General features: G+C 50.1%; 1 protein-coding gene across 3 annotated transcripts in view; it reads left to right on the forward strand.

Moving 5' to 3' along the window:
- LOC139681370 (discoidin domain-containing receptor 2-like) overlaps nucleotides 1–21,478 on the forward strand; it is a 72,857-nt gene that overhangs the window by 19,827 nt on the left and 31,552 nt on the right. For 2 of the 3 annotated variants that reach the window (XM_071574720.1, XM_071574719.1), the window contains exons 2-4: nucleotides 13,189–13,324; nucleotides 18,351–18,453; nucleotides 20,987–21,215. In XM_071574720.1, coding sequence (XP_071430821.1) covers nucleotides 13,261–13,324; nucleotides 18,351–18,453; nucleotides 20,987–21,215 — 396 coding nt within the window. In that variant the 5' untranslated portion in view covers nucleotides 13,189–13,260. The remainder of the gene's footprint in view (nucleotides 1–13,188; nucleotides 13,325–18,350; nucleotides 18,454–20,986; nucleotides 21,216–21,478) is intronic. The other variant, XM_071574721.1, reaches the window with a different exon arrangement.

Raw genomic sequence — 21,478 nt, forward strand, 5'->3', positions numbered from 1 at the left:
TTTGGAGACTTGTTGGAAGTGCAGGGGTTTGTGGAGGTGGCAGTGCTGGGAGGTGAAGGCTTTTCCCCCATGGCTGGTGGGGACATGGTGGCTCTTGGCACCCCTCCTGCAGCTGTGGGAGGGCTCACAAGCCATGGGTTTCCCTTCAGGGCTGTGTGCCTGGGGACCTCTTGGATTTGCAGGGTCTTTTGTGGGCAGAAATGTGAAGGTGGCTGGTGGGGTTCTGGCCAGAAGTGGTTTCTGGGGCTCTCCTGGAAAGTGTGTGGTGTTTGATCTCTGAGGTGCCTTAGATGTTTCAGGTCTTTGAAGTGCCTGAGATGTTTCAGGGCTAAGGCTGAGGGAGATGTGCCAGAACTGAGGCTGGCAGCAAGTTGCTTGTGGCTGATGGGAAGGTTGGTGCCCCTGAGCCCTGGGGGCTCCTGCCCCACACGAGCTCTGTGCCTGCACCATCCTTGTGTTCCCTCTTGTCCCGAGGACAGGCAGACCTGTCCCCTCCTGAAGCACCTACTGCAATTTTGATCCTTGTCAAACTTTCTCAGACTCCCATTTAGCCTAAAACACGGAGTATGACTATGTGGGAAGCTGCACCTGAGGATCCTTGTTGTTAGGGTTAACCATGGGGCTCTCCAGTGGCAGTCCCTGTAGATAAATCTGATTTATTTCCTCAGTAAACCCAATTTTTCAGGTGCTGAGAACTTTCCAAAATAGCTGTTTCCAGCAGAGCATTCCAGAGTCGGTCACTGCTCCACAGGTATTTATTTAATAGGTTTGGCTGAAATTTCATCTGCCATTCTTTGTCACAGAGGATAATCTTTGCTTAAAAAAAATAATAAAAAGGTGGGTAGTGTTGTTTCTCTTATTGAGAAGCTGCACAATAAGCTGCTGAACACTGAAATGTGATCTCTGTGCAGAGCTTGCCAGACTGGCTGGGATCACAGCCCACCTACTCAGGCACCATCTTATCGTGGGCACAGGAAAGCCCCAGAGCCCGAGTGCACAAAATGTGCAATAACCTGCCTGGGCAGGAGATAACTCTCTGCTCACATCAGTTACTGCTTTGCTTAGGCCTGGCTAGAGGAGAATTTATATCCAGTGTGCTCTCTTTTCATGTTAATGGAATCACAGATGTTCTTATTGTGTAGATCCACTTCCAATATTTTATTGAATTACTCCCACATTGCTCTGTGGCAATATGTCCCAGAGGCTTAATGTGCATGGTATGCTGTGGAATTTCATTTCCTTAGTTTTAATTTGTTGTTTTTTAATTTCACTTCATTTTCAATATGGAAAAGAAGTAAATGGGGTCCTTTTTTTGGTCATTGTTTTACACGTTTTCTTTTTCCTCCCTTCTCATTTCTTGTGTTTCTCTTGCCTTTGCCTCAAACTATCCCAACATTTTCCTACAGCTACCTGCCTTTTGTGTAATTGCTAAATCTTTTTACTTCTCTGTGGGCTCCTGTTTTCTGGTCTGTCTTGAGCAAATGTGACCAGAATTCTGCCTTTCCCGAGCTGTGAAATGCTGCTTGAGCTTTCTCTGTGTCCTTGGCTTTCCCTTTGTTTATAAGCAGAACATTTGGTTTGATTGCTTGAACTGCATTGTGGTAAGCAGAGATCTTCTCTGAGCTGTTGTCATGCAAGGTATTTTGCTGGAGCATTTAGTTCATTAATGGCAGTTTCATCTCTGTACATGGGAAGTTAAATTTTCCTTGTGGAGTTGTGCTAGTAAATAGTAAACCCAGTGGAACGTGGTGAGACCTGCCTGGAAATGCTCCCTGGAGTCTCCAGCTCCATGCAGTGGTTTCAGGTGATCTCTGAGTGTTGCCACTCACTGCTCCATCTTTACCAGGCACTTCATAAATTAAACTTTCAAACTGCTTTGGATCATAAGCAAACTTTGCTGGAGCTGAATGAAGTAGCTGTTTGTTCCCAGGCTTGGCTGCTGTGGTGTGGGGCAGGGTGGAGGTTCTGCTCAGCCTCTGGAGAAGTGGAACCCACCGAGGTCACAGCCTGCCTGTCCCCTCTGGCTCGGGCTGTGGGAGGGCAGAGCAAACCCACCCACTGCACTTGGGGGTTATTTCAGCCTGTCAGGTGCAGGAAGTGATGGCAAGTTTTGCTGCTGGGAAAGCTTCCTCAGCTTTGATATCTTCCTGTAGCTGTAGGATGTGGCTCTTCACATTTAAAAATGTTTTCTGGTGAGACTGGAGCAGAGCCCACAGTGCTCCTCAAGGTGAGGGCAGGGGCTGTGTGCCCTGAGTTTTATTTTTACAAATATGAAGAGACATTACAAAACTTGAGCACAAGTGCTGTGGGGAGAGGCTGAGGGAGCTGGGGGTGTTCAGCCTGGAGAAGAGGAGGCTCAGAGGTGACCTCAGCACTGTCTGGAACTGCCTGAAGGGAAGTTCTGGCCAGGTGGGGGTTGGTCTCTTCTCCCAGGCACTCAGCAATAGGACAAGGGGGCACGATGGGCTCAAGCTCTGCCAGGGGAAATTGAAGTTGGAGAGCAGAAAAAACTTCTTTGTAGAGAGAGTGCTCAGGGATTGGAATGGGCTGCCCAGAGAGGGGGTGGACTCTCCATCCCTGAAGGTGTTTAAGGTGAGACTGGACGTGGCAGAGTGCCATGATCTAGTTATCACAGTGGGGTTGGATCAAGGGTTGAACTTGATGATCTCAGAGGTCTCTTCCAACCCAACTGATTCTGTGATTCTATGAAAACTCATAGAATGTAGCTTTAGTTGTACCAGCATTTCTGCAGTGGTTTGATGGAGACCACATAGCCAGTTAAATTAGTAGATGTTCCAAAGTCATGTTTCTGGTTTGATTTTCACTGAACTCCCTTAGATTTTGGCCTCCACCCTTGCAAAAACCAGCAGCTCTCAGCCTGGTGCTGGGTACTGAGTGCTGCTGCTTCTCTAGTGGCTTTGCAGAGTCCATCCCAGTAATCATGTTGTAGCTTTCAAATAGATTCCACTATGAGCAATTTGCAAAACAAAGGTTGTAGATAAGTAGCTGTTACAGTAAAGTCGGTATTTTGAAAGGTAGGCAGTTGATAAGGAAAGCTGAAGATAACTGGGAAAGCTCAGCAAATGTATCGTGGGGCAGGGAGAATTATTTCAATATCTGTTTAACCAAATAAATTTCATCAGTGGTGTTTGTGTGTTGGGAAAGGTTGATTGCTGATAATACAGAGGAGTAAAACCCTGCCCGTGTTTGGGAAGAAGCTGCATGATGGCCTTGCTTTTATGAACAGCTCAGGAAACCTCCCATTGCACTGGTAACCAGGGAGGGTGTTAAACCCAAGATAACATTTCCAAGCCTTTGAAACTCGAACAACTTTGGATCCTGGAGCAGCTTTCTGAATCCTGGCTGCCAATTGGTAATAAATCTGGGAAGGCCGAGGGTGTTCCAGAGGTTTGGGAAAACACAAATGTTGTAGCAGTGTCTTAAAATGAGAGAGGGAACAGGTAACCAGTGGGTAGTGGAGACCAACCCTAAAATGAGAAAGGGAACAGGTAACCATTGGACAGTGGAGACCAACCCTAAAATGAGAGAGGGAACAGGTAACCCTGTGGGCAGTGGAGACCAACCCTAAAATGAGAGAGGGAACAGGTAACCCTGTGGGCAGTGGAGACCAACCCTAAAATGAGAGAGGGAACAGGTAACCCTGTGGGCAGTGGAGACCAACCCTAAAATGAGAGAGGGAACAGGTAACCCTGTGGGCAGTGGAGACCAACCCTAAAATGAGAGAGGGAACAGGTAACCAGTGGGTAGTGGAGACCAACCCTAAAATGAGAGAGGGAACAGGTAACCCTGTGGGCAGTGGAGACCAACCCTAAAATGAGAGAGGGAACAGGTAACCAGTGGGTAGTGGAGACCAACCCTAAAATGAGAGAGGGAAGAGGTAACCAGTGGGTAGTGGAGACCAACCCTAAAATGAGAGAGGGAACAGGTAACCAGTGGGTAGTGGAGACCAACCCTAAAATGAGAGAGGGAACAGGTAACCAGTGGGTAGTGGAGACCAACCCTAAAATGAGAGAGGGAAGAGGTAACCAGTGGGTAGTGGAGACCAACCCTAAAATGAGAGAGGGAAGAGGTAACCAGTGGGTAGTGGAGACCAACCCTAAAATGAGAGAGGGAACAGGTAACCAGTGGGTAGTGGAGACCAACCCTAAAATGAGAGAGGGAACAGGTAACCCTGTGGGCAGTGGAGACCAAGCCCTGTCCAGAGAGGGCTCTGGGGGAGCTGGTGCATCTGTAAATCAATGCCACATTAAAGAAGGAGCATTCTCAGTGATCCACATGCTCTGATGGAAAGCAGATCATGGTCATAAAAATATTCTGATTGTGGTTTTTAATGAGATTCCTGTACCAGTTGCCAAAAGATGCTGCTTGGACATCATAGACCTGCAACCTGACTGAGGTCCCTGCTGTTGGCCAAGTGCTGCTGCTCCCAGGAGAGGCTTTGCTTTGGGAACAGGAGCATCTTGGCTCCCCAAGCAGAGCAGTGCAGGCAGGTTCCCCTTGCCCTGGTTCTCATCTCTTTCATCACAGAATCAGTCATGGAATGGATTGGGTTGGAAAAGACCTCCGAGATCATCAAGTCCAACCCTTGGTCCAACTCCAGTCCCTTTACCAGATCATGGCACTCAGTGCCACGGCCAAGCTCAGCTGAAAAACCTCCAGGGATGGGGAATCCACCCCCTCTCTGGGCAGCCCATTCCAATGCCTGAGCACTCTCTCTGCAAAGAGTTTTTTTCTGATCTCCAACTTAAATTTCCCCTGGCAGAGCTTGAGCCCATCGTGCCCCCTTGTCCTCTATGCTTTCCTAGGGTGCCTCACCCCCACTGGTGGGCTCTGAGCTGAGGAACACCCTCCGGAGCAGTTTTGGTGGGCTCTGCTCTCTGCTCCTCCCCAGTCCCTGCCCCGTGCCAGGGTGGCAGAGCCTCAGTCTCTGTGTCACTGGGCAGCACCAGGAATAAGCTGATTTAGAAAGTGCCACCTGATACCTCTCAAAAATAGTCACCAGTGGGAATGTGATCCCTGCACTCCCGAAGCAGAGGCTGGGGAGCAGTGAGTGCCTGGTGTCAGTGTGGGACAAACTCAGTTATTCCCTGCTTTGCTCATGAAGAAGCCAGTGGGAGTCATGGCAAAAATCCAACCAGAGCTGTCCCACTGGAGTCCCATCTGTTCTGGATGGAGCCTCTGTCTCACCAGTGGTGACTTGGGAGAAAGTAATAAGGAACTTAACACTAAAGTTCAACTTCCCTGAGCAGGCTGGTGGAGGCAGGGTGGTTTGGTCAGGACAAGAGAAGGTGTTGGGGATGCCCAGGAGCAGATAATCAAGAAGACAGAAACAGTCTCTTTCCTCAGCAGGAGGGTTGACAGTGATTGTTGACTGAAATCACAGGAGGCTCTGCCTTGGCATAAGGAGGGTTTTCCCATTGGAACCAGTGAGCAGTGTCCAGAGGAGTGGGGGGGCCTCCATCCTTGGAGGGTTTTAAGACCCAGCTGGACCAAGTCCTGCCCAGGCTGTTCTGGATTCGGTGCTTACCCCTCTTTGAGCAGGAGGAGGGATTAGATGCTCTCCTGAGGATCTCCTGCAGCCCAGATAGTTCTGCAGCTTGGTAACCTGATCTCCTTCCCAAGGCAAGTTTGAGCCCAGTTAAGTAAAAGGTTATGGTGGAGCCCCTTGAGAACAGGGAGGGAGGAAGGTGGTTTAGATTGAGTGCTCTTGATACCCCATCTGTCATCTCTGTGGTTAATGTGTCACAGAGATGGTTGCTGTGGGAGACTCTGGCAGTGGAAGATTGTAGGTCTTGAGAGAACTATTGCTGACTTGTAGTTGGTATGTTTTAAGGATAGTTTTTTTTTTAAAGAAAGGGAAGGTGGAGGGAGATGCCAGTGTAAAGGAACAGGGTGAAATGTCAGTGTGCTGGATGCTCCCTGTGGCCTGTCAGGGTGGGAAGGAAGCTCCACAAAGGGACCGTAAGGGACACTGCTGTCTGCAGAAGGAGAAAGGAGGTTCTTGGATCTGTTAGTTTGTGAACAACCTTCTCTTCTCCTGCCACTTCCATCCTGCAGAATCATAGAATCAATTGGGTTGGAAAAGACCTCTGAGATCATCAAGTCCAAGCCTTGGGCTAACTCCAGTCCCTTTACCAGATCATGGCACTCAGTGCCACGGCCAAGCTCAGCTGAAAAACCTCCAGGAATGGGGAATCCACCCCCTCTCTGGGCAGCCCATTCCAATCCCTGAGCACTCTCTCTGCAAAGAAGTTTTTTGTGATCTCCAACTTCAATTTCCCCTGGCAGAGCTTGAGCCCATCGTGCCCCCTTGTCCTATTGCTGAGTGCCTGGGAGAAGAGACCAACCCCCACCTGGCCAGAACTTCCCTTCAGGGAGTTCCAGACAGTGCTGAGGTCACCTCTGAGCCTCCTCTTCTCCAGGCTGAACACCCCCAGCTCCCTCAGCCTCTCCCCACAGCACTTGTGCTCCAGTCCCTTCTCCAGCCTTGTTGCTCTTCTGTGGACCCAGTGGGACTGGAGCTGGAGTTGGAACTGGAGCCTCAGCAGCTGAGGGGCCCTGTATATTGGAGGATGTGCTGCAGTGCCTGAGGCTCCCCCTGCTCCTGGGTTTGGGGTTTGTGGGGAATAAATGCCCTGTGCTCATGTCCTGTGCCCCCTCCAGGGGACCTGGCAGGTCTGCCTGGGCCATGGGAAGTGCTTCCAGCTTCCTCCACTGAGATCAGCACAGGCTGCCCATGCCCTGGCTTGGTGGGGAAGGGCAGCTTTGTTTTTGGATTAGCTGAGCTAAGAACCACCACTGTGGTGGAAAGAATTTGCATTTCCTTATCTTTGGCTTTGCTTTTCTAATGGTTTCTAATTTTGGCCTTGTTACCTTAATGGATTAAATTACATTTAATGCATGTTCATTTATCCCTACATCTGGTTTTGTGACAGAAGTGCTCTGTGCAGTTTCACAAGCCAAGGACACTTCTCTCCTGTGGGATTGGCCAACAGGCAGTGGGAAAAGCTGGAGGATTTATTGGTCTCCAGCTCTTGTGCAGAAACACCAGCCCCTCTCTGAGCTCTGGGTGAGGCACTCTCATGTTTGAGTCTGTGGGTTGAACCTCCTCCCAGTGTGCCATGGCTGACCAGAATGCTGTTTTTCTCCTAAAATCCAGCAAGAAGGAGGTGTCACTTTTTTCACAATAACCCCAGTAAACATATTTGGCTACAAAGTGGAAAATGAGGGTCAAACCTCCCTCAGCCTCAGGGCAGACCTACCCCCCACCCCTGACAAGGGTGTCCCCAAAGTGTACTCAGACCTCATGATCCCATTCTCCTGCCACTGCCTCAGAACCAAGTCTGTGGTGTCCCTGTCCCCACCCCAAGTGCCACTTCTAAATGTTGTGGTCCTTCTCTTAGGCTCACATGTTCTTCTTTTGTGTCTCTTGAGGTGGCAGGTCTGCTAATGCCAGATCAGAATGATGCTGGAGCCTATTCCTGTCTCCCTTTTCCTGTTCCTGACTTCTCACATGCATCTCTATTAACCCAACCCTTCCACCTAAAATCTGATTGTTTTTCTCTCTCCAGCCTTGTTGCTGCCCTGGACATCATTTGTGATGTCACTGCTTCTGCCCTGTCCCCTCTGTGTTCTTGACATTGCAATGGGCTTTTCCTCTCTGTTGGTGCCTCTTGAAGCCTTCACTTCATGCCAGGATCTTGCAGCCCCTGCAGGCTGATTTTTGGTGTCACTGTTGTCACTTGGTGTGTCCAGGTGCCACCCATGTGTCACACAGAGACCTTGTGTGGCTGATTGAATCTAGAGAGAGAGACCACACTCTGAGTTCACCTGCAGCAAAACTTGTTCCCTCCTTCTCCCAGGGCCTCCTTTCTCCAGCCTGGTGTCACTATTCAGATTTTAAACTAAGCAGAACACTTTCAAAAGTGATCAGAATTCTTTCTGTTAAGCCTTTTCCTTGTCAAATTCTGGTTGGTCCAGAGCAGAGCCGTGTGGGCTGTGTGTGCTCCAGAGGAAGCCTGCTGGGGTTGGGGTCTCTCAGATGAACCCTGAGGCAAAGAGGGATGTTCTACCATCATTTTGAAGCCAGAAAATGAGAAATGACACTTTCCAGCCTCTTATTTCCTCAAGCATCAGATATTGCCCCAATTATTAGCTTTGCTCTTTCTTGATTGAGTTCCTTTAGGAGTGCCAGGAGATGCCATCCAGTCCTCATGACCCTGAACCTCATCTGGGGGTGCTTTGATTTAGGACAGATGCTCATGTTGTACACAGATCTCTGTGTGTGATAACACTCCGTGTCTTCACCATAACTGTGGAGTTTCTTGGCATCTGTGCTGGGATTCCTGCAGCAAACCCGAAGGTCCCATCAGAGGTAACGATCTGCAAAGGAACCAGTTAAAACAAATGCCTGTTTCAGCTGGGATCTAGAGAGGCTTGCAAACATGCCAGACCTCTGTAATGGATCTCTGGAGGGAGAACAGTACCTGGAGCAGCTCCAAGTCCCACCTTCTTCATGCACATCACTAAAGAACAGCTCCCTCCTGTGCCCGCTGGGTCCACAGCGAGCTGGTTCTCTGTGGAGCCGTGGGTTGGCTTTTTAGGCATGGTATCTGCTGGTTTATTGGGCAAAAGTGCCCTCTTTTGCATTTCTTGGTGAGTTTTTCAACTAGTAGATTTTTTTTTTCCACCCTCCCAATGATTGTAACAGGATTTTATTCTCCTGCAGCCAGCTGTTTGCAATTAGCAACTTGATCCAGTCAGGCCTGAGAACAGAGTTTAACACTTTCTTGCCTCTGAGAGGATGTTGCTAATCCTGTTTTTGCTGGGTTTGGGCTTGTGCTGTAGTTTTGGCACTCGGTGTGTATGTGTGGGCAGGGCAGGAAGAAAGGCATGAGCACAGCAAGGGACTCTAATGCAAGGGAAAGAGCTACAAGGACAAGTATCGAGTCATCTATGTGGAAAAAATCATTAGGAATATAATTTCTAAGCAGTTTGTACATGGGGTTGTATTTAGTGTATATTCCAACTTGTCCTGGCCCTGGGAAGTGTGCAGTTGGAAGTCCAGTCTGCTCCTGGCTGAGGTTTAGACTTACAGAAATCACCACCAGTAGTTCTCCAGACAGTGATTTGTGACAGTACAAACTCCTGAGTGAGGCTGAACCTCCTCTAAATGTTTCATCCTCCAGAGGGGTGAAAAACCCTCCTGCTGACTTTGCTTATGCAACAACAGCCCTTGAAGATGAGGAATGGTACCATTGCTCCCTCTGTGCAGCATCTCTCCTGGGACTCCCAGACAGGCACTTTGGTGGTCCAGGACTGGGAACCAAATGTGGTGGGAGGAACAAACCCAGCACAGCCTGAACCAGCTGCTGAGGTCCCTGTGTGGGGCTGAACTGCTGGAAACAATCCATCACTGCCACCTACAAAGGTGAGAATTCATGTCACCAGATTGTGGCCACCTGGGAATGATGAGGCTACTCCTGGCCAGACTTCTCCTCAGTTATCAGTAGAGAGACACATCCAGAGAGGATTCATCCTGCTCGTCCTGGACACACTTTAGGCAAGACCCAAATTCAAAGACAACTTTTGTAGGCACAGGTGAGCTCTAGAGCCACCCTGGAGCTTTCCTCTACTTTCCTGGAGGCCAGGCTGGCCTCTGTGGCCACATCTTCCAGTTCTGGCCTGCAGTTCCCCCAAGCCATGCTCTTTTTGTGGACCTGCAGAGGTCCATGAGTCCCAAGAGCCCCTGGCTGTCAGGGTGGGACACACAGCCTGTGCCCACAGCCTGTGCCTTCCCTCCAGCTGGCTCGGTGGCAGGAGCTGGCATGGTGCTTGGGCACTTCTGTATGACTTCCCTTGTCCATCCTTCACCTCATTCCTTCTTTCCTCCTGATATTTTACATTCTTATCACCACATCCAGGTGCTTAAAAGATGTCACAGACTCTGTGGCAGCACAAGAGGTGTCACTTAAAACATGGCCTGAGCTTTGCATAGAGCAGATGAGCACCTGAATGATGCTGCTTGGTCTGTAGCTGGTCAGGTGAGATAGTGGTGCTGTTTGTGGTGTGTTTGTCCTGTTGCTGTGACACTGGTGGCCGTTGTCAGGGCTTGTTCACAGGTCATTTTGAGAGGATGGGAGGCACTCAGCACAACTTTGCTTTCCAAGGGAAGTCCTTATGCTGAGTCTCAGCTCAGTACCCTCACTGGGGGCTGTCCTCTGCCATCTGGGGGCTGTCCTCTGCCATCTGAGGGCTCCAGCTCAACTGTCACCTGGGAGATGTTTCCAGGCTGCTGTTGTTCTGCCAGGACCTCCTCAGTGAAGGAGGTGTGTTCAGTGGCTGGTCCAGCTTGGGCACCCATGGGAAGGATCTATTCCCAAATTTCCCCCATATAGTGCAGCTGGGTCGTGGTCAGGGCACCCGATTGGGCCACCAAACATGTCTCTGCTGTGTTCCCATCACCTCCTCCAGGCAGGGGGTTCAAGTTAAAGCCTTGATGTTCATGACAGGCACCTTTCTCAGGCCTTGTAATAGGACTGTCTGTCCTGGTACTGAACTCTCTCTGCACTTCCCTTTGCAGGTTCTGCTTTGGGAGCTTCTAGGACAGCTTAGCAAATCACCTGCATAAATTAAAACCCACCTGTCTTCACTCTCTGCCACAAAACTGCCTTTACAAAGTCTCCCTCCACTTGACTGCAAGAAGTTTGATCTGTGGGAGTTGCCATCTGCCCTGGGCTGGTGGGAATTAGTGTGTTTCCATCACCCATCACCCCCTTCCATTTCAAGGGGGAAAGAGGACCTTGGATCCACCACAGCTGGAGAGCTCTTGGTCAAAACCTCCTGCAGAGGTTTGGGCTTTACCTGCCACCACTTTGGTTTTTCATACTCACCACCCAAAATGCCACAAAACACAGCCCCTGGTGGCCACCCCCTGGCAGCCCTGGCCAGGATGCTGGAGTGGGGGTGGCTGGGGCAGGAGTGGTGCCAGCCTGGGGGTGTGTGCACATTTAAAGGGAAACCTGCAGGAGAAATGAACCCAACACAAAAGAGATGATGTCAGAGTTACAATTTAATAACAATATTACAATAAATGCAGTGGCACCAAGAGAAATTGGGTTTAACCCCCAAGCCCAGCAGTGTAACCCACCCCCTGGGGCACAAACACAGGGGGATTTGGTGGCCCCTGTGCTGAGCCCCATGTGGTTCCCCCGAGTGCAAAGGAAAAGGAAGGGACAAACCTGTTGGTGCAGATGATGGCACAGTCTGGTGGAGAGTGGGGGGCTCCTCCTGTCCAGGGGCTGCTCCTCCTCTGGATCCCAGGAGTGGTTCCCCAAACCCCCAGATTGTCTCCCCTGAGGTTTGGGTGGGAGCCCCCAGTGCCTCCCCCAGGGCAGGGAGTTCCACAGTGGGGGATGTGACTGTGGGAGTCAGGGGGGATTTTGGAATGGTTGGTGGCCCCTGAGCAGAGCTGAGCCCTCAGGTGGGTGTGGAGGTGCCAAGGAGTCCCTGGAGGGGAGTTGTCCCAGCTCCTCTGCCAGGCTTCTTTCCCAGCCAGCTCCCAGCCTGAGGGCTCAGCTGTGCCCTGGGCAGCTGCTGCCAATGGGCCCTTGGGAACAGTTGCTGGGCAATGGCCCAGAGGGTTTAGAATGCCCAGCTTTGGTCACACCCACACAGGGACAAACTGGGCCCACCTGCTCAACTGGGACAAGGTGTGTGTTGGCTGAAGCAGGGGGGTGCTGCCAGCCTGGAGGTGTCTGTTGGTGTTGGTGAGCTGGGCACACTCACAGCCATCCAGCCCAGCACCAGTTCCAGCTCCTGCCTTTGGCTCCCTTCCCACTCAAGCCCATCCTTGTTTTTTGGGCTTGGAGCCATCTTTTTGTGATGGAATCCAGCAGGGACAATGGCCAGTAGCATATCCTTAGGGAAGAGAATCAAAACAGGGCAAGCTTCAGTGATTCTAACCCCAGTTTAGCTCCTGGGCATCCAGCAATCTGTGGCTGGGGGATTTCCTGAGCCAAAGGATTTACCTTTGCATTTAAGAAGCTGTGGCATATCTGTCTGTTGGGAATATGTCCAGTTCCTTTGGTATCCACGGCAACTGGTGGCTGTGACTTGTACAGTTTAATTATGTTGGGTGGAAAAAGAGAGGCTTTTGTTAGAAATCTCAGAGCTAATGGCATCTGCTGCTCCTGCCTGCATGCACTGGCATAGTGATGGGCCCTTTTATGTCCTGGCATAGTGATGGGCCCTTTTGTAACCTCTCTTTCTTTACTAACTAATCCTAACCTTCAGTGTTGCCTTTTTACTACCACTCTGAGCATTCTTGAGAAACACCCTCTGGTCCTGGCAACTTTACATTTATTGATTTGTTCTGTTTTCTTTTCTCCTGGCATTTCATTACGAGGCAGAGCCTCTAACCTGCCTTCTGTAAAATGATCCTCCAGGATGGGAACCTCCCGAGGCTCTTTGTAATGAATGTGGACACAAAGAATTCACATAACTGCTGATACGACCTCGTGCTCCTTTGGGTGTTACCATGGCTTTCCACTGGAATTGCCAGCATTTAAGGCCTTTTGCTATTTTCCTTGTTTCCAAACAGGAAATGGGGTGTGCTCACACATGTGAGTGTACATGCATTTTTGGCAGCACTGTGGACATGTAGGGAGAGAGATTTTCACTCTGGTTTGTACATACATCTTAAGGTTGTGTGGCAGGTTCCAGGGTGCCCACTTGGCCACTCGGAGTGGTGCAGACAGAGGTGGATAAATCCTGCTTGGGGAGTCTGGTTGGACTGTCCAGGTTTGTTGTTGCTGCAGCTTCAGTGCTTGTGTGAATATAATAAGGAAAGTGAAGAATCAGTGAGGGAGAGATTGCTTTGCACTGGACTTGTTTAAGGGCAGTTAAGAGGGTCCATCCACCCAGGAGTCTTGGCAGCTGAGTGCCTGAAGGCTGGGTTGCACTGATAGCTTTAGGGGTGGTGCAGACAGTCAGGTGGTTGTTCATTTTTCACTCAGCCTCTGATGCAGCGATGGGTCAGAGCAGGGCTGAGGGCAAAGCCACTCTTGAAGGCATGGAAGCTTGCCCAGCCCATCACGAGGCAGTGACAGCACAGAGCAGCTCAGTCTGTGGAGGACTCTCATCCACTCTCTTTGCTTTGTCTTTCAGAAATGTAGATGGCAGCTGCTGCCTGTGAAGGACTCGTGCCCGTCTGACCCTGTGGCGCCTCCGACTGCTACCATGATCCTCTGCATGCTGCTCTTGGCCTCGCTGCCTGAGCCCTCTGGCACCGAAGTCAACCCTGGTAGGGAGAGGATTCTGGTGTCCCACCTTTTATTCGCTCCTTCTCAGCCTTTCTTTGCCTCCCACGGTGGCTGCTTATGAGTGTAAAGGTTGGATGTAAATATAATCACTAATGTAGTTCCCAAGTGTCCTGCTCTGGCCTGAGATGACCAGAATTCCTTGACAGCGGTGCTGGAGTGGGCACATCTCCTGCCAGGCTCAGGAGGGCTCAGGCACATGGACATGCTCCTTTGTCTTTCCACCCAGAGGGTCTTTGCTCTTAATATCCCTTCATCACTTGGACACTGGCCTGCAGAACAAACCTGGCTCAGAGATTCTGTCTTTGCTTTGGAAAACAAATTACCAGTTAGCAAAGCATGAGCCACAGCTCTCCAGCCAGCAAGGGGAGTTCTGGAGGGAGAAGTGTGGAAGGAAAGGTAGAAAACCCTACCTGGCACAAAGCTGGGGTGGAGACAGGGATATGAGCCTGTGAGTCCCTTTGGGGAGGGCAGGACCTCTTATCCTACAGCATTTGGCAAGATGCAATCATGATGGAGATGAGTAAGATAATGGTCTGCAATATATTGCAAAAATTCCTGTAATGAGGTGCTTGGAGCTGGAGACAGACTGTGAAATAAAGGAGTCTGATCCTTTTCCAGCTTGGCTGAAGGTGTGGTGAGGCAGCAGTGCTGCCCCCAGGGCCTGGGCTGGCTCTGCTGGGACTGGCTCTGTTTGTTTGGAGCCCTTTGTGGCTGGCTCTGACCCTGCTCTGGCCTGTGGGTATTTGCAGAGGTTTGAGGTTGTGCTGCAACCAGCCAGAAGTGAAGTGAGGGCTGTGGGGGAGCTCAGCAGCACTGCTGTGCTCCCTGCTCATGGCCATTCCCTGCCTGGACACCCCACCACACATCCAGCGTGGGACTGGGGCTGCCCTCTCCTTCTGATGGTTAAAATTCCTGGAGGAAGGAGGGTGGGACTGGGGCTGCCATCTCCTTCTGATGGTTAAAAGTCCAGGAAGAAGGAGGGTGGCACTTGGAGGGTCAGTCCCATGCAAATTCCTTTTGGTGGTGATGAGTACAGAAGTTAGTCAGGACACCCAAAGGTGCAGGAATAGCTTCCCTCACCAGCTCCAGGGAGAGGGGGTGGGCTCTGAGCACAGGATCATGGTCCCACTCCCCTGCAGGAATCTTTTCCTTCAAGAAATAACCACTCACTCTTCTCTGTTCTGCCTGGGACATCCTCAGGCTCCCTCAGCTGCCTCTGCCCCATATTCTTCCCAGGCAGATTCCAGCACCCTGGCCCAGCTGGTGCTCCTTGGCTGTGATGCCCACGGTCTCCATGGGTTATCCTGACCTCCTGGTCTGATCCAGGAGCAGTCAGAAGCATCTCCTGCATTGGCTTATAAACCAACAGGGCTGCCTTGTGGGTGATTCCAGACCTGTGCAGGAGGGCCCTGTGCTGTCTCCTGCCTTGCACCAGTTGTCTGAGCTCCCTGACAGGTGGGCTGGGCTGTTCCTCTGAGCCTCAGTGTCTCCTGCCTGCATGGCAGGGGAGTGTGTCTGAGTGCACAGTAAAGGGTCAGGGGTACCTAAGCAGGAGTCCTGGTGGCACCTAAACAGAGCCCAAGGATGGTTTTGTTCCTGATGATGTGCATTTTGGTGAGAGCCTCAAACCTGAAGAGAAGTTCCAGCCAGGTGGGGATTGGTCTCTTCTCCCAGGCACTCAGCAATAGGACAAGGGGGCACGATGGGCTCAAGCTCTGCCAGGGGAAATTGAAGTTGGAGAGCAGAAAGAAATTCTTTGCAGAGAGAGTGCTCAGGGATTGGAATGGGCTGCCCAGAGAGGGGGTGGATTCCCCATCCCTGGAGGTTTTTCAGCTGAGCTTGACCGTGGCACTGAGTGCCATGATCTGGTAAAGGGACTGGAGTTGGACCAAGGGTTGGACTTGATGATCTCGGAGGTCTTTTCCAACCTAATCCATTCTGTGATTCTGTGGATGTGGCACTGAGTGAGAATCCACCATGTCTTGATCCAACCCCACTGTGATCACCAGCCCAGGGCACTCCGTGCCCTGGCCTGGTGATCACAGTGGGGTTGGATCAAGGGTTGGACTTGATGATCTCAGAGGTCTTTTCCAACCCAATAGATTCTGATTCTATGATACAGCCACCCAGAAGGTACCTCCCTTGATGCCAGGGACATTCTGGCTTCTGTCTGCCAGCCATGGGGTTGTGAACAAATGAGTTTTGTTAAGGATTGTGGTAAGTCCCAGTCCCCCAGAGACCTTCCCACCTACCCCTCCATCTGGCATTGCCATATGGTGTGTGTTTGACCTTTAAATAAGGTGTGACCACACAGGACTCCCACTGCAGGAGCACAAAAAGCACTTTCAGATGATGACCCCACCCTTCTGGAAAATCTCCATGTATTTGCCCATAGCTCAGCAACATCCCAGCTCTCTGCCAATGCATCAGGTTGTGCTGGTCTGTGGTGGGACAGGTAAGAGCCAAGACAGCTGAGGGCACTTTGGTTTACTAAATAACCTTGCTGGGCAGCGTGGGAGCAGCAGGAAGAGCTCCTGGGTGGCTCTCAGCAGTCAGAGTCACTCCTGATCCTGGGTAGACACCAGTTACCTCCCAGGGAATTCTACAGACAGGCCTCTTGAGAAACCTCAGCCATAGGAGTGACTGTTGTGGGGGAGAGCAGAGGCCCCTTGTGCTGGTTTAAAAGCAAACCAGCAGGGGAAATGAACTCACCACGAGAGAGATTATAAGTCAGAGCTAAAATTTAATAATAATATTACAATAAAAACACTGACACAAAAGGGAAATTGCTTTCAACTCACAAAACTCCAGCAGTATAACCCAGTGTCCTGGGGCACAAACCCAAGGGGGTTTGTTTGCCCTTGTGCTGAGACCCCTGTGGTTCCCCCAAGTCCAGAGCAAAAGGAAATGAAAAACCTGTTGGTGCAGGTGAGGGCTGTGGTCTGGGCGAGAGCGGTGATCTCCTCCTGTCGAGGTCCTGCTGCTCCTCTGGATCCAAGGAGAAGTTCCCACGGTCTTCTTACCCACCACTTATGTACCCTCAGGGAGCACCCAGTCCCTCCCCCTGGGCAGGGACTCACCCAATGGGTGATTAACTCTGGGAGCCAGGGGGTGTTGAGCTGTTGATGGCCCATTGGCAGCCACACCCCCTCAGGCTGGGTGTGAAGGTGCCAATGACTCCCTGGGCAGCTGCTGCCAATGGCCCATTGTCCTTGGGGAATGAATAGAGGGGGTAGAATACACAGCTTTGATCACCCACACACAGTGTTAGCTGGTCCCTCCTGCTGAACTAGGACACCCCTCCAGCTTGGTGGCCTGACCCCAGCAGGGTCCCCTCCCTCTGGTTCTGGAGCACGGCAGGGATGGGCAGGCCCCCAGCAGGGCTGTACCTCAGGGATGCTCTCAGGTCTCTGCAGCTTCCACAGCCAGTGCTTGGGTACTTGCTTGTGGTAGCTGTGGGTTTGTCCAGGTGGTTAATTTTGAACTCCTGGGAACCTGTGGCCTTGGAGTGTTTAATGGATTAAGGATGGTTTTGAACTCTCCTACCTGACCTTTTGATTGCTCCTGGCTCTGGTATTTGAAGGGACAGTGAGGATTTGTTTTGTTCAGGATATAAATGATCTTTGTCATACTTCAGTAATCCCTCCTGTGAAGATGAGGCTGCTGATCTTTCCTTTTTCATAATTTTTATTGCCTTCTCTGCCTTTTGATGAGAGAAGGAAGGAGACAAGAGCTCTGTGCCTTCCCTGCCTGGCATCTGACCACGAACACAGAGGTGTAATGCTGTTCTCTAGTTTGTTTTATAGGTATTCCCATAATTTGCTTTTCTTTTTTAATATTAAATAATCTGTTTCATCAGCAAACATTGTCACCTCTCCACCCATCTCCTTTGCAAGATGATTTAGCAGTGTGTAGCACTGAATGGTGCCTGGCAGCTGCAGGCAGACCTTACTGCAGCACCCTCTGTTTGCAAACACTTCTGTGTGGAATTTGGGTAGTCCTTCAGCCTGTGATGGGTTATTTTCTGTGGTGATAAAAAGAAGGTGGGTTTCATCCTCTGTCTTGTCTTGCCATTGACTGTGGGTTTTGTCTTTTGATTGTTTCATTATTTAATCCTGTCTAACTTTCTTTATAATCTGTTGATGTCAGTCTGACAGAAATACTTTGCTATCATGGTTTGAATGCTGAGCCTGAATGAACACATTAAGATTGAGAGTTTTCCAAAACATCTCTAATACACCAAGACATGTTTAAAAACTTCTGTCAGGGGCCAGAGGTTGGCCAGGTTGGATTTGTGAGCACATCTGTGCCGTGTTGGTGTGTGGAGCTGCACTGAGCTCGTGGGGCTCTGGCTTGAGCCAGTTGTGTCTGTGCTCCCTGGAGACACTGAGAGTCTTCCCATGCTGGGGAGAAATCCTTGCTCCAGTTGAGGCTGGAGACAGGGAACAGGCTGGGATAACAGGGCAGTATGGATGGGCAAATGTGAGCTCCAACCTGCAGTGACAGGACAGAACAGATGTTTCTATAACTCGCTTACCCACCTGTACTAAAGCAGTTTAACTTCTTCCTTGTTACTGGTGAAGGTAATAATTGTTTCTATTTGAACACAACTCAAGCATCCAGTTTATTCCCAGGGAAGAAAAATATTTAACAAAAGCTCCCTTTTTATGTCACATCAACATTGATAAATAATTTTTCGTTGTAAAATGGGCCAGTGCAACCACTAACAATAATATGGTTTGGGATTTCATGTTCTTAAAATGTTTCTTTGTAAAGTTCTACTTTTCAGCCTTGCTGAATGATACTGTAGGTTTTTTAAATAATATGTAATTTCAGTTTATGGTAATTATGATGTATTTAGTGCTTTTTATTAGCATTCTTTATTTTAGCATTACTGTGTTTATTCCCTAGGCATGCCAGCCTTCTAATTATACTTGTCTGGTGAGTTAGAAAAATTTCATACTGATTTTTTGTGTGTTGTGTTCTTGCTTGTGTCCCCATTCTCAGCTATCTGCCGTTACCCTCTGGGGATGCACGAGGGGACCATCAGGGATGAAGACATCACTGCCTCCAGCCAGTGGTATGATTCCACAGGACCCCAGTATGCACGGTGGGTTCATCTCTGGCACAGAAATCAATGCTTTTTTATCCTCCTGGATACCCAAAATAGGATTGAGGAAGATCCCCCACCACTAAAAGCTGTTTGGTTGGCTTGGTCACTGCTTCCATGTTAAAGCCAGTTAGTGCAGAGTGGAGGGACCAGGGGCAGTGGTTGTGGTCACATACAGGAAATTCTGATTAAGTATTAAGGGAAGTAAAAGTGCCTCCCCTGTGAGAATGAAGTGGTGAGGGAGGTACCCCAGGGAGGTGGTGATGCCCCAGTGTTTGGGGATGTTCAGGACTTGGCTGTCCAACACCCTGTGGTTGGAGTTGGCCCTGCTGTGAGTAGGAGGTTGGACTGGAGACTCAGAGTCTGCTTCTGACCCTCATCTTCCTGCAGTTCTCTGAGTAAATCTGCAGTGGATTTGTGACTTAAGGTCAGCCTGGGACAGTGCCCCTGGGATTCTTGGGTAGTGCTTTAAAGCAAATCATAGGAAATCCTTTATAAGGGTGAACTTTTCAGCAGCATCCTATTGAGGAAATGGGCTGTGCTTGCTCAGACTCAAAATCCTGGGAACTGCACAGCTCAGGAATTGTTCAGAAGCAGCTGAAGGATTTTCCTTCCCTATCAAGCAGGACTACAGTGTTGTCATAAGCTTGGCTTTTCATTTTTTGTCATTTCATTTCTCTCAAACCTACTAACTGATGATTCACAAATGTGAATTTCCTTAAAATTATTTGTAGTGATGATGCCAAATACTCCTACAGTTTTGGTGCAAGCCAGGTAAGAATTTCAGGTTAACTCTGGTGTTTTTAAAATTAATTTAGGCAGTCCAAAAATCATAAAATTCTCCTTGTGCTTGGTTATGCTTTTTCTTAGTCTGTGGTGGAGCAGTAATGCTGTGTGCTGTGTTTGAGGGGGGTTTGGGCAAACCTGTGGGCCTGGAAACTGGCAGACCTATTTTGTCCTCTACTTATGCCTTATGTCCAATACTGCAAACACTTTGGGCATCATTTACCATCTGTTACCATCATCCCTTTGCCAGGGCAGCTGGATGTCCACAGGGTGAAGACATGAAGGCACCCTCTGTACCCTCTGTTGGACTTCATTTGCTTTGAGGTCACACTTGTCCTGTGCAGATGTTTGTCCCTGACATCTCACAGTCACTTTTCCTGCATTTTTACAGCTTTTTTCTTGCTACTTCAGTGTAAGAGAGTCTTGCACAAACAGCTGACCTATCAGAGACTAAAGTCTTCTCTTCTCCAGCCTGAGCCTTGACCTTCAGTGTGTCCTCCTGGGTGCCACCTTCCTTGCTGTCCAGGGGCTGGCACACTGATCCCATCAGTTAGGGGTGGGTAGCTGTCTGAAAGCCAAGGGCACTTCAAGGCCTTGCTGTTTGCTGGGAAATCCGTGTTGCTAAAAAGCCCACATGTTTTTTTGATGTCCAGATAAGTTTTTCACTCCTACAGCTCCCACCACCTCGTGGCCTGGGCAGCTGAGCCCTTGGCAGAGCCTGGGCCAGGTGGGCACTGCAGGGGCTGGTGGATGCAGTGCTGTGCTGGCCTCTGGATTCATGGGGTCACAGGATGGGTTGGGTTGGAAGGGACCTTAGACCTCTTTATCCCACCCCCTGCCATGGGCAGGGACACCTTCCACTGTCCCAGGTTGCTCCAAGCCCTGTCCAGCCTGGCCTTGGACACTTCCACAGATGGGGCAGCCATAGCTTCTCCGGGCACCTGTGCCAGGGCCTGCCCACCCTCTCAGGAAGGATTCCTTCCCAATATCCCATCTATCCCTGCCCTCTGACAATAGGAAGCCATTCCCTATGTCCTGTCCCTCCAGGCCCTTCTCAGAACTCCCCCACAACTTTCTTGGAGGCCATTTAGGAACTGGAAAAGGCTTTAAGTTTTCCCTGGAGCTTTTTCTTTTCCAGGCTGAACAATCTCCTCCAGCCTTTTATTTCCAAGGGTAAATGCCTTAATCTTTGCAGCTGGTTCCACAGTGTTCAACTTGGAAGCAGAGCCCTTCCCATCACACACCCAGCAGTGTCTGATGGCTGAAGGAAATGTGAAAAAAAATGCATTGAGGATGCCCCAGTCTAATTTGTAGATGGGCAGAACTTTTCTTGCTAAAATGTATTTTTAAGAATTCTCTTGTTGCTTGATAGACCTGCAGGAGGTGGTGGGGCAGGAGTTCAGGCCTTAGGATGTGAGGTTTAAAAGCTGTGAGGATGCACTTTACCAGCAAGGTAAAAGTGAGCAGGATGGTTCTTTCTGATCAACATGAATGTCCATGTCTGGGAAAGAAATTACTTGGAGTGGTTAATGAAAGACCCCTGAAACAGGAGCTGTTCTGAACTGCCTGCAGGACTCAAAGTCTCAATTCACCATCATCCCAAAGGCAGAGGTATTTGGTCACCATCTGCCAGGTCTCATGTGCTGATTTGGTTGCTTCTTCCCAATCCTCAAAGTGTTAGTGTTTCCTGGGAAGGTTGGATCCCTTGAAAATGCCATTTTTTTGATGGATGTGGTTTTCCCTTCAGGTTACAAAGGGAAGAGGGGGATGGAGCCTGGTGCCCAGCCGGCTTGTTGCAACCAGAAGACGTCCAGTTCCTTCAGATTGACCTGCACAAGCTGTTCTTCATCACCCTGATTGGCACTCAGGGCCGGCACGCCCGGGCCACGGGCAAGGAGTTCGCCCGCGCCTACCGGCTGGACTACAGCAGGAACGGGGAGCGCTGGATCTCCTGGAGGGACCGCCAGGGCAGGAAGGTGAGGGCATGGGGCAGGCCTGGGGCACACAGGGCAAGTCTCACCACTGGACTGCAGAAGGCACATCCTGATTTTAGAATTAGAGAATCATAGAATGGATTGGGTTGGAAAAGACCTCTGAGATCATCAAGTCCAACCCTTGGTCCAACTCCAGTCCCTTTACCAGATCATGGCACTCAGTGCCACGGCCAAGCTCAGCTGAAAAACCTCCAGGGATGGGGAATCCACCCCCTCTCTGGGCAGCCCATTCCAATGCCTGAGCA

Source organism: Pithys albifrons, chromosome 20 (assembly GCF_047495875.1).
Source record: "Pithys albifrons albifrons isolate INPA30051 chromosome 20, PitAlb_v1, whole genome shotgun sequence".
Taxonomy (NCBI): Eukaryota; Metazoa; Chordata; class Aves; order Passeriformes; family Thamnophilidae; genus Pithys; species Pithys albifrons.